Consider the following 12,500-nt stretch of genomic DNA (forward strand, 5'->3'; position numbering starts at 1 on the left):
TTACTTTTCACTCTTGTTCTCTGTGCTCCCTCCATCTCTCCCTCTCTTTCTCTCCCCTTTTCTCTCCTCACCTCACCTCTCTCTCTATCTCTCTCCCTCTCTCTCTCTCTCTATCTCTCTCCCTCTCTCTCTCTCCGCACCTCTCTCTCTATCTCTCTCTCTCCCTCTCTCTCTCTCCTCACCTCTCTCTCTATCTCTCTCTCTCCCTCTCTCTCTCTCTCTCTCTCTCTCTCTCTCTCTGTGTCTGCCTCCTCTAACCACCCTGTATTCTTCTTGCAGCGGGCGCATTCATTACAAGGATATGTACAGTTTATTACGAGTAATCGACCCCCCTCTTGGTCTGGGCAAGAAATGTCCACATAGAGTGGCCTGCAAGGTTTGGACACCACTAAAAACCAAAGTCTTAACCTCACTGCTCGCATTTTGAAGACTGGAATGAATGTCGCTTTTTTTTTTCCTTCTTTTTTTATCATTTTTGTTTTTTCCTCCTCACAGTTTGCGTTTGTTTAGTCCTTTTTTTTAAAACATTTGAACATGAAGTGGTTTTCAATATATCTATATATTTTTGTTTTGTTTTGTTTTGTTCAGCGGTTCATTTTTTCTCACAGCCATTTCTCTCTCTGCACTCTGATATGACATGAAATGAAAATACAGACAAGCGAATGTGTGGGACTATGCAGACACGTGTCGAGAGAAGCATGAGACTTGCACTGCCAATGAAAAACCAGGCCTCACGACAATTCATTTGTTTGTTTGTTTATTCAAATCAACAAAAACAATCCATCCTCTTTTAGTATTTCATTTGAAATATTGGGTTTGTTTGTTTGTTTGTTTGTTAGTTTGTTCCTTCCTTTTGTATATTTTTGAATGCTTGCTGTCTTACCATTGCCTTGGCAGTTTGGGTATAGCAGCGTTGCATTTTGTTCTTGATTGATGGGAAGGGTGGCAGGGGGACAGAAAACTGCATTGACGTGACTTGGCCATTGTGCACACTTTACTCACTCACTTTACTCACTCTCTTACTTACTCACCTACTCACTCACCTCCTCACTCACCTACTCACTCGCACAACTCACACACGTCCGTGAGCAGCGGTGCTTTGACCACTTGCCTGTTTCTGAAAAGCTCCACTGCTGTTCTATGTGAGGGCCCTTATTCTCTTCTCTTTTCTCTCTTTTCTCTATCTCACCTTCATTCTCCCTTTCTCTCTTTTTCTCTACTTCTCTTGTTTTCTCAAATTCTCTCTCTCTCTCTCTCTCTGTTCTATTTTCTATCACACTGTGCAGCTCACATAGAATGGTGTTTTACTGACCGAAACTAAATACTTTTGACACACACACACACACACACACACACACACACACACACACACACACACACACACATCCGCTCCCCCCTCCTGTTCTGTTTTTTCTTGTGTCCTAGAGCAAAGGAAACCTAAAAAAAAAAGCTTTAAGTATACACACACACGCATACACATGCAGAGAGACAACAAATACGCTGGCCAATCTTCAGTGTCCCCAACCTATAACCAACCAAAACAAATAACCTCTGTGTTTTTGCTTCTCCTCTTTTGTGTATCTCCACCCCCTTCTCCTCCCTTCTCTCCTCCTCCTCCCTTCTCTCCTCCTCCTCCCTTCCCCACCCCATGTTTGTCCATCACACACCTATCTGTTGTATGTCGTCTGCACCCCTTCCCTTCCTCTTACCCCCTTCCCCTCATGGATATCTCCTGTCGTTCGTAAGCCCCCTCCCTCCCCCCTCCCTGTTGTCTGTTTGTTGTCATTGTCGTTTTTTTGGCGTATTTTTGTTTGGGTTTGGTTGTTTTCTTGTTTGTCACCGGTGGGCTCCTGCCAGCGGCAGGATCAGTTACAGTGATATGTATCAGATGCTAAGACACATGTGCCCGCCGCTCGGCCTGGGGAAGAGGTGCCCGGCGCGGGTGGCTTACAAGGTAGAGAGGGCTCTGCCCGTAATAATATCGTACAGCCTAAAGGGGGCGCCAAAAACGCCACCCTCGAGGAAAAAAAAAAAAAAAAGATATCCTAATTATACTCTGTCCGTTCTCTGTTAGTGTTGGTGTGGTTGGTGAGCGCTGTTATCTTCTATGTGGGGGTTTTCATTTGTTCCTTTCATTTCTTGTCCGTTTGTTTGTTTGTTTGTTGGTTTATTTTCGTTGGGAAGTGCTGAAAGCTGTGGGGGGAATTGAAGAGTGTTTAGCCGTTAGGCAGTCGGAGGAGTTCATGCCCACATCCACAGGAGAGGGGGAACAGGGCGGAAGGTGCCTTGCCAGCCCTTCTGCACCGTGCTTACGGGCCAGAAACCTACAGCTACTACATCCCCCATACCAGTCAGGGTAGCTTTCTCACCATACGTTATGCAAACACCCTATAGAAACCAGTGATCCCCTGCCGTATTTCACCCTCAAACCTATGACCTTGCAGCAATACAGGAGGCCAGATGTCATCACAGATACTTATGGAGTGATATTAATTTATTACAGATGACCCCGAGAATCTGCATTAAAGTGAGCGCTTTAATGTGAGTGAATTAGCTAGCTCCATTTAGGAGGCTTATATTTCCCTTAGACAGGGTCCCTCTATAGGGAAGCACAAAGTCTCAGTAGTGTTGAACAAGGCCCGCGTGTGCGTGTACAGAAGGACCGGGAAGGGGTGTGTGTCTTTGGGCCTCTGAGTCTCTCCCTCCTGTGGATGGCACACACACCTACACCACACACACACACACACACACACAGATACACATACATTACATTATAATTAATACTTACCGTACATAGAATCAAACGTACACAGACTAGTGTAGTCATATAGCTATGATGTATATGATTGTACCCAGAAATGTTAACATCAGCCTCTGGGTCATAAGAAACAGGTGAGTTTAGGAGGGCGCCTAACCCATAGTGCCATAGACACCAGTAGCTAGAGTTAGTGGTTACGGCAAGAGAAAGCCCTGTCTTGTTTGTCCATTGTTTTTCTTTTTATTTCCTTTTATGGGAAGTCCACAACCAGAACCACGACAATCAAATCAGTTTTCCACCTGTCCTTTTGTTTTCCTCTGTCAATGCAGTTCCAATCTGTCTCCTTTCCCTATCTCTCTCTGTCACTCACTTCTTCTCATTCTTTCTATCACTCTTTCTGTTCTCTCTCTTCTGCTGTTTTCCTCTGTCTCCCTCTATCTTTCTGTCCCTCTCTCTGTCTCTCTATCCCCCTCTCTCTGTCTGTCTGTCTCTCTCTCTGTCTGTCTCTCTCTCTCTCTGTCTGTCTGTCTATCTCTCTGTCTGTCTGTCTATCTCTCAGTCTGAGTGTCTGTCTGTCTGTCTTTCTGCCTGTTGTGTATATAAACTCAATGGGTCATCTTATCATTGATTGTTTTTGTTTTTTTGGGACTATAAGTACCAGTAGTTGCCATGGTGTAAGTTCTTGATAAATATGACACGCCCTGTCATGTGCATCAGAGGTGGATTCTGGATCCTCATTTAATCTCTAAAAATAGGAATATGTTTGCATCTCCACTGGTCCCTTATCCTGGGCCGAGGAGCCAAGATACCTTATTTGAAAATTAGCAATTGATACCTAGCATGCCTTAAGTAGCCTGCTAAGGTTACTGTGACTACAAGGACACTAAAAACTGTTAAGGGCAGGCGTTTTCTTACGTGAGGTGCCTCCAACTAAGCGTGCCACCTGCCCATAGTGTTATGTGGGCTAATGTAATACACCACGGAGCTGTAGTGCCATCCATCTCTTACCACAAATACAATGATTGACCAACAGAAGCCAAAATAAAGTGATAACATAAAAGTGAAAAAATATTTTCAAACTACCAAACTCAGCCTTGTCCCTATTAGGCTGACAAAATCAGTGTAAGACTAAATCATTTTATTTCAAACAAGAATGTGCAGTAATTTAGCATTTCACCAAAAAATACTTCTGATAATACACTTATTTTAGGCTTTTGTTTGTAACACATTTTTTGCTTTATATCTGTAATATAGCTCTCCACATTTTGTTTCACGTCTTGACCTTAATTTTGATAGCAGATCATCAAAGTCAACCTCCCATTTAGCATTTGAAGAATCAATTCGGTTTGAGTCTCCTTGTCTGCATTCCATAATCTTTTGTCAAACCCCTTTCACACCAAACTATAATCCAAGGAATTACCTAGAAATCTAAATGCTGTTCATATGAGAAGTTGATCATTTTGCTAATTTAGCCAAGATGGCTGTAGAGTTCAGAGTTTTGAGAAGATATAGCTGAGAAAAGAAAAATCTCACCAGCCGGACATTTATTAGCCTACATTCACATATTGTCCAGAATGTAGCATCTTTTTTGGTCCCTTATTAGGCTAAGATAGCTAATAGCTAAGAATCACACAATGACCAGTTCCGGACATTAAGTTTCAGGTCGGTGATTTTCGGTGATGCGACAAAATATTTATATCTGTCCATATTAGTTAATATAGAAATAGATTTTTAGACTTACAAAGCTACGTTATATCAACTGAGCCTGTTTTCTGGCTTTTTTTTGTTTAATAACAACTAAAGTTTTCACTCAATAAACTTAAATAAAAATTTAGTGAATGATTTAGCATGCTAGCTGTTGACTGTGCACTGAATAGAGAATAATAGCCCACCTGTTGCTCAACACTTGTTTTTGTTGTGTCGGTCGTTAGTTAGTGTTGGGTAAATTGTGTTATGTTGATAAGAGATGCAGAAAGGAAAATAGAACGCACTGCTGTGTGTGAAAACAAACAAGAGTTTTGGTTTGAAAGGGGCTATCTGTAGGCAACAATTAAAAGACAACATATTCGTTGAAATAGGGTGGGAAACTAACTAAGTACAGTATATCAGGTCATCTTATCTTTTCTTTTCCTTATCTCTGTTTTTCTTTCTCTTCCTCTCCAGCTCTCTCTTTCTCCTCCTCTCTTTGTCCATATGTGCCATCTCAGATCATGCCCCTTCAGTCTCCTTTCTCTCCTTTTATCTGTGTGACTCCATTCCATGGCCTTCCAGTCTAACTACACTAACTACTCTACCTGTTTTTCCTTTTATGCTACCTACCTTCCTACACCTGCTCGATTCCAAAGAGGCAAAGATTTAAAAAAAAAAAAAAAAACAGATAAAACTTACCTTTCTTCCCTTAATAAAAAAAAATTATTATTAAGAGAATGCCACTCATTTACCAAACAAAGACTTTCCTTTCCAAGACACTGCACCCATTAAGCTTTGCAAGAGATGAGATCAATTTGGATATACTGCCAGACATTACCTTTCAACTATTTCCTTTACTGAAGACCACCAACCAGGGACCCAGCCCCTCCCCCCCACCCCCACCCCAATAAGCCTGAAAGACGCCAAACAAAGACACATTGATCACAAGCCAACATTACGCCACCAAAGAAAGAAAAGAGGCAATGAAGATGATACTCTGTGCGCGGCTGCACGACTGCTGGTGCTATGAACAGGGGCAGGGGGAGGGGGGAGCATGCCTTTTTGCACGCTGCACGTTCGTGGGATGGGGGGGGCGGGGTAGGATGGGATGGGCGCACTTGCATGCTCTGTTGCATGGTTGAGCTGAGGGCGTGGCGTCTTGTGCTAACTTTGGTCGTCTCGAGGTCGGCTGCCAGCTGTCACTGCTGCTACTAGTGCCGCCACTGCTAACGTGACCTGTGAGTGGTTTGCCGGACGAGCTTGAAAACGGCCACACACACACACACACCACCCATATTCACTCACTCACTCACTCAATCGCACACACTAATGCCATGCCATGTGCTTGTTTGTGAGCGCCGTCATGTTCATGACTTTCTTTTTGACAAATTAAAGGTAATTCCCAATGAGTGACAACAGGCATATAACAAAAAAAAACGTCTGTTTTCAACGAAAGGCTTTGATTTTTTTTTTTATACCCCTGTTCACTCATTGGTGGAGGTATGAAATGTCTAGATGAGTTGATCGTAAGGGGGAGCTTAAAACAATTGTGCCCCAGCCAACAAGGTCACTTCCTCCGCAATAAGTGCAGACCATAACATCAGTAGGCTAGCATCTCTCTTAATCTGTGAGGGCTCCAATTAAGCTTCTTAATTGAGATGTGTGTCTTTGGTGCGGTGTTAAGAGGTGGGTGCGCGGAGCTACTCACTGTACCTGTCTTTGTGTGTTGTGCAAACAAGAATGTGTGAATGACAGCCACACAGCTATTCACACATCGGCATTGTTGGGGGGGGGGGGGGGTGTAGTGTAGGTTTGGTCTGGGGCCATTTTTTGTCGTGGCATTTTGATGTGATCCCCAGCCCTCACAGATATCAGTTAGACTGAGATATGAATATCCTATCCTCGGTTGATCTTGGAGTATGACACCCATTGAAATCAGGACTGTCAGACTATCCTGGACATACAGAAAGGTGCCAATGAGATGCACAGGCATGACACTGCTGGTAGATTGCAGAAGTCTGAGACCACATCAGACATTTAGAGATTTGAACATCACTGGCAGTTAATCCAGAGTGGAAGTGACTGGGGGGCTGTTAGTCTGTTGAGCTCCTCCTTGCCGTCCCTCTATTCTCCCACCCCCCCCACTGCCCCCATGCCGTACCCCAAAGCTGCCCCTGAGGGGGGTTCAGGGGTACTTGCCTTTCCACTGTTGTCCCGCCCCGAACGCTCACCGAGCCCACTGGTTGGCCTGTCCACAGAGGCTGCTGCGCATGGACTTGCCGGTCGCCGACGACAACTCGGTGCATTTCAACTCCACTCTCATGGCCTTGATCCGTACTGCCCTGGACATCAAGATTGCAAAGGGTATGATGGGACCTTTTCCAGCCCCGCCCCCCACTCTCTTTCTTTTCCTCCTCTCTGAAGCTCTAACGTTCTGTCACTTATTTTTTTAACCGTACAAGTTTGATTTTCTCACTGCTCTGTGTGTTTGGTTTCATTTTAAACTACCTCCTAACCTGGAGTTTTCTAGTAGCCTAGCCTACTCTACAGTATCTACAAGATCACAGTTTGAATTTGATTTTGTCATATTTGATACCACTAAACGTGGTATGTCAAAAGATGCCCCACAGATTGCTCATGATAATTAAAGAAATATCCATGTGTGTGTGTGTGTGTGTGTGTGTGTGTGTGTGTGTGTGTGTGTGTGTGTGTGCATGTGTGTGTTTGTGTGTGTTTCTGAATGTATGTACAACTAATTGTGTTTTTTTGATCACTTTGGTAATTATATTATGTGTATCTGCATGCTCTCTCTGTGTGTGTGTGTGTGTGTCTGTGGGTCTGTCTGTCTGTCTGTGTGGGTGGGTGTGTATGTCTGTGGGCCTGTGTTTCTATACGTGTGGTTTGTGTGTGTATCTGTGTCTGTATGTATGCATATCTAAACCATATGTTTGTGGATGTGTTTGTGGTATGTTTGTGCACAAATGCTTCTGTTCATGTGTATGTGTGTGCTACTGTGCGTATGTATGTCTGTTGCCACGTGTATATGTGTTGGCCTCTGTGTGTGTGTGTGTGTGTGTGTGTGTGTGTGTGTGTGTGTGTGTGTGTGTGTGTGTGTGTGTGTGTGTGTGTGTGTGTGTGTGTTTGTGTGTGTGTGTGTGTGTGTGTCGGTATCGCTACCCACCCACCTACCCCAGGGGGCGCAGACAAACATCAGATGGATGCAGAGCTGCGCAAGGAGATGATGGCCATCTGGCCCAACCTGTCCCAGAAGCACCTGGACCTCTTGGTCACTCCGCACAAGTGTAAGTTGCACAAGGGTTTGTACACAGCAGCGCGCGGCCGGCGGCCCTCCCCTCCTCCTCCTCCAGCCGGCCGGCCGGCCCCGCTGCGACCGACCGTGACGATATCACCACTCATCCGAGGACAGCTTCTCTCAGCCAGCACCACTCACCGCTCGGCACCCTCTGATCAGGCTCCCCCGACCTCCCGCCTGCTGCCCCAATACCCCTCCACCCCACCCCAATACCCCTCCAGCCCACCCCACCCACCCCCAACTCCCCTCTCTATCTCTCTCTGCTAAATCCAGCTCTGTGTCTATCTGTTAATCTCTATCTGTGTCACTCAGCTGAAGTGGTTCTTAGCTCCCTTTGGTAATCTAATGCGGCCTCTCCTAAAGCAATCTAGCTCTTTATCTGTCCGATAATGTAGGTCTATTCTCCTCGAAAGCTAATCTAGCTCTATCTCACTTAATCAAGCTTTGTATCTGTATAGACCAGATGTATCTTTCTCTGCTAATTTAGCTCTTTAGCACTTAGGCTAGTCCTGGAGGTCTACTTCCCTCCTTTTCTCCCTCTCTCTCTCTCTCTCTCCCTCCCTCTCTCTTTCTCTCTCTCTCTCTGTATCAGATGCTTCTGAAGTTCTTCTTTTCACTCTGTGACCCACCCTCTTCCCTTCATCTTGTTGAATGAATGCATCCCAGCTCACCGGTCATTGTAGAATGCACAGTATATCTTATTTTGTCAGTTGCCTTATGTTGACTGTTATTCGCTGACTACATGACAGCTAAGCTAAGTAGTCGTGAGCATACAGTTACACATACTTGTTCCGTATGTGTGAGCACATAGGTACTGGTGCATGCTGATTCATTTTACAGTGTACCCTGTACAAACAACCCCTTTGCCCTTATAGTTGCATGATAATGGATGGAAGAGTTTAACAGATGCTGATAGTTACTTGTATGTTTCAAGGTGATGTTTAGTGCAGATAACTTGCAAGGCAGTAATGGCGAGTCGAGTATTATTGTCTTGCATATAAATGCTAGTATTGCTACTATTTAATCACAGTTTAACACTGTCATGTGATTAATTGATCAGCAAAAGATCAACCTTCCCTCCCCTCAAGTTTAGCCTATCCTGATATCTGAATGCATGTTATTTTTCTTGGGTTTTAGATACCAAGGAAGTGAACCCCCCTTGCATGGATTGTCCTTTCAAAACTCCACAGATCACATCATAAATATGTAGGACTCCCATTTCCTTGCCACATCACTTATACTGGCACAGACAGCTGGTGAACCGCTGCCCCTTCTTCCACATGTGCCCCCTCTGGCCCTCATCTCTCCTCTGGTTTACCCCTCTGCTGCCCCTCAGTCCTCTTCCTGATGCCCTCTCTCTCTCCATGGCCTGTTATCAGGGGGTGCCTTCCTATAGACAGTTCCTCTATAGAAGTCTTTTCACTTCAGGATGTAGGGTCCTAGCATAGCAGTCTAACAGACCCAGAGCTCCTTAAAGGAAAAGCCTGGCTAACATTAATTAACAGATAGCCTTGGCCTCGAAACAGCTTGCAGTATATGATTACCTGAAATATGTAGAGTAATATATAGTTTAAAATAAATGTATATATATTTATATATATATGCATATGATAAATGTTAAGCGCATGTTTATATAGGCTACTACTGATATAATACTGTAGATGTACAGTAGTTACTATTGTGGCATGATGAGCTAAGATGTTCTTAAAGGTAGCTATTAATGCATGGATAGTCAAAGTTAGTTGGTTACAAAGTTTTACAAAATCAAGTCTATGTTTTGCTTGCTATTATTTTTGAGTCCTATAAGCACTTTTAGTAATACAAAAAGTGAAACTAGTAGTAGTGATAGTGGCAGAAGTATTGTTTGAGTTATTTACATTGTTGTATGTTGAAGTCTGGAGAATCTTGAGCTGTTTCACCATTAGGCTCAGTCACTGTATATTAGCTCAGAGAGAATAGGTTAATATTCTTACCCCTCTGAAGCTCAAACTTTTTTTTCTCCTTCAATATATGTTTGATGTTCTACTCAAACTCCAGATGCTAATCTGGAGTCTTGAGAAAAATTTGAGCTCCAATCTTGAAGAAAGCAACTACAGAAAATGGCAGCAGTTGTGCCCGCTCACTACGGTGACGCCATGTCATGGTGAAACGGCTCTCGAGTCCACCCAGCGTATAGTCCACCTTGTAGCCTGTACTTGGTAGAGATAAGAGTCACTAGATGGTAGATGCTGCAGAAAAGATCTGCCTGTGAAAAGACTCCGCACTGTGGCGTACTATATCGTAACTATATCGTAACTCTGTTAAGACTGTGCTGTACATGTCCCCGTACTGTGTTACAGTGATGTATACGTACGTGTCTGTGTGATGTATACAGGGCTCGACATTAATGGTTGCCTGGTTGCCCTCGGCTACCAAATTGTTACAAGTGGCAACCAGGTTTGGTTAGCTTTGCCAACCAAAACATCATGCTTGGCAACCACTTTTAACCACTTTTAACCACTTTTAACCACTTTTAACCACTTTTAAAAGTTAATGTTGAGCCCTGAGTTGTATGCTACATGTTACCTGTACATGTCTTGGTCTCTGTTTTGGTGTTTGTGTTTGTGGCATGCCTTGTCTCCCACCCCCATACCCCCCACGGCTCAGGGTCCCATCTCGCCCCGTCTAATCGTGCAGGGTAACTTGTCCGTTTCTCAGCAGCGACAGACCTGACGGTGGGGAAGATCTACGCGGCCATGATGATCATGGAGTACTACCGCCAGAGCAAGGCCAAAAGGCTCCAGGCTCTCCGTGAGGAGCAGGTACCGGTTTGTACCCCCCCTCCCTAAACTGTCCCACCCTATCTTGCCCCAACCTGCAACCCTTTTCCCTTTTGCCCTCTAAGCAGCAAGGACCCCTTGCACTCCTCTCTCAGAAGCCTGTCCCGGTAGCAGGGACATGTTTGAGCTAACTTATCTCATATATGTTTGCTATGTTAAATCTAGAATAGACACACCTTGACAAACAAGCAGCACGCTAACTTAGTACAGGTTAATGCTAGAACAGTGTTAATTTGATCCAGTTTGCCTACTTTAGCATTTACTTATCTACAGTAGCTAGCTAGGTTGGCTTAGCTAGGCTAACAGTTGCTCCCTTAAAGGTAAGCCCTCCTGAAGCTGCATCTCCAAACCAGTAGCTCTAGCAGTAAGCCGAAGGGCATCCTCTTCTTCAGTGTTTAACTACCCTACGTATTATCTTTCCACTACTTACCTATGGAAGTTATATGGTCCAGCTTTATCGCTGTAGTAGCAAGCCAACTTGCTCCCTCTGCTTCAACCCTCTCCTGGACTTCCTGATCCCCCTTAAACAATGCATGAGAGGTTTTAAAAGGTATGTAGAAGAACTGGATTGAGATAACCAAGATTACTCTACTGTAACATTATACTGCAAATACAATGATGATGATGATGATGATGATACAACATGGCCGTTTGTCAGTGTCTTGTTTCTTCCCCCCCCCCTCTTTATATGTGTATGTGTTCTGAATGCTTCATTCACTTGCCCAAGGTGCAGTACCCATATCTCCACTAGGAGGTGCTCTAAAGCTGATCATGATCAAAGAGAAAAGCACCAAGTCATAGTGGTGTAGTATAGACTGATCTTTATGGAGTGTTGATACTGCACTGTTCAATGGGCAAGTGGATGGCGGTTGGTTCTGCTGTATGTGGTGATGTGTGTCCAAGTGTCTCTTCCTGACTGTCCCCATGTCACTGACAGTGCTCAGCAGGTGTACTGCCCCATTTGGTTTGTATGTCCAAAAGTCTGTGCCCAGCCCGCCCTCATACCCTCATGACATTCCATGTATAGAACGCGTATGAGTTCCGTGCTCCAGACTCTTCTCAACATCTGTGCTGGTGGTGGTGGCCTGTGTGGGTGTGGCATGGCAGGAGCCCCGCCTTCCTCTGACCCCCTATCCTCCTGTGGAACCCCTCTCTGCTTCCTTGTCTGTGTCACCACATGTGGGATATCAGCCCTCCTCTCTGGTTGTCTGTTTTTACACATCTCAATGAGATCTCTCTCTCTCTCTCTCTCTCTCTTTCTCTCTCTCTCTCTTTCCTTGAATTTCCCCTGGGGATCAATAAAGTATCTATCTATCTATCTATCTATCTATCTATCTTCTTGCTCTGGCTTTCTCTCCTTCCCCCTCTCTCTCTTTCTCTCTCTCTCTCTGTGTCTCTCTTTCACACACACACTCTCTCTCTCTCTTCCCACTCTCTCTCTCTCTCTCTCTGTGTTTGTCTCTCTCTCTCTCTCTCTCTCTCTCTCTGTGTTTGTCTCTCTCTCTCTCTCTCTCTGTGTTTGTCTCTCTCTCTCTCTTCCTCTCTCTCTCTCTCTCTCTCTCTCTCTCTCTCTCTCTCTCTCTCTCTCTCTATTTGTCTGTCTCTCTTTCTCACTATTCGTCTTTGGTGTCTTTGTTTGTAATGTAGATGTCTTAACCCTTGTCCTGTGTCACACCTCTTTACCTTCTGGCTGTTAATCTTCCAACTCTTAGTTACATGTTATATCATTTCATCCCTTTCATTTTGTCTTCTTGAACTCTTTCGACTTCCTCTCTGCCCTGCTTCCCTCTAACTCCTCTGACGATTTGAGGTCTTGACCGTCTGAGTGGCTCAAGTGAACAGGTCAAAACTCTTGACCGGTTTGGTCCTAAGCGTCTCTCTAACATGGCTTCTTCTCTCTTCCTCTGTGTGTGACCCACTG

The 12,500-nt window shown here is 44.6% G+C and overlaps 1 protein-coding gene across 12 annotated transcripts in view; it reads left to right on the forward strand.

Annotated features, from left to right (window-relative positions):
- LOC125298017 (voltage-dependent P/Q-type calcium channel subunit alpha-1A-like) overlaps nucleotides 1-12,500 on the forward strand; it is a 41,728-nt gene that overhangs the window by 17,461 nt on the left and 11,767 nt on the right. For 7 of the 12 annotated variants that reach the window (XM_048248646.1, XM_048248647.1, XM_048248641.1 and 4 more), the window contains 4 exons: nucleotides 280-376; nucleotides 6,706-6,811; nucleotides 7,642-7,749; nucleotides 10,458-10,567. In XM_048248646.1, the coding sequence (XP_048104603.1) occupies nucleotides 280-376; nucleotides 6,706-6,811; nucleotides 7,642-7,749; nucleotides 10,458-10,567 (421 nt within the window). The remainder of the gene's footprint in view (nucleotides 1-279; nucleotides 377-6,705; nucleotides 6,812-7,641; nucleotides 7,750-10,457; nucleotides 10,568-12,500) is intronic. The other 5 variants (XM_048248638.1, XM_048248644.1, XM_048248640.1 and 2 more) reach the window with 3 other exon arrangements.

This window comes from Alosa alosa, chromosome 7, assembly GCF_017589495.1.
Source record: "Alosa alosa isolate M-15738 ecotype Scorff River chromosome 7, AALO_Geno_1.1, whole genome shotgun sequence".
Classification (NCBI taxonomy): domain Eukaryota; kingdom Metazoa; phylum Chordata; class Actinopteri; order Clupeiformes; family Clupeidae; genus Alosa; species Alosa alosa.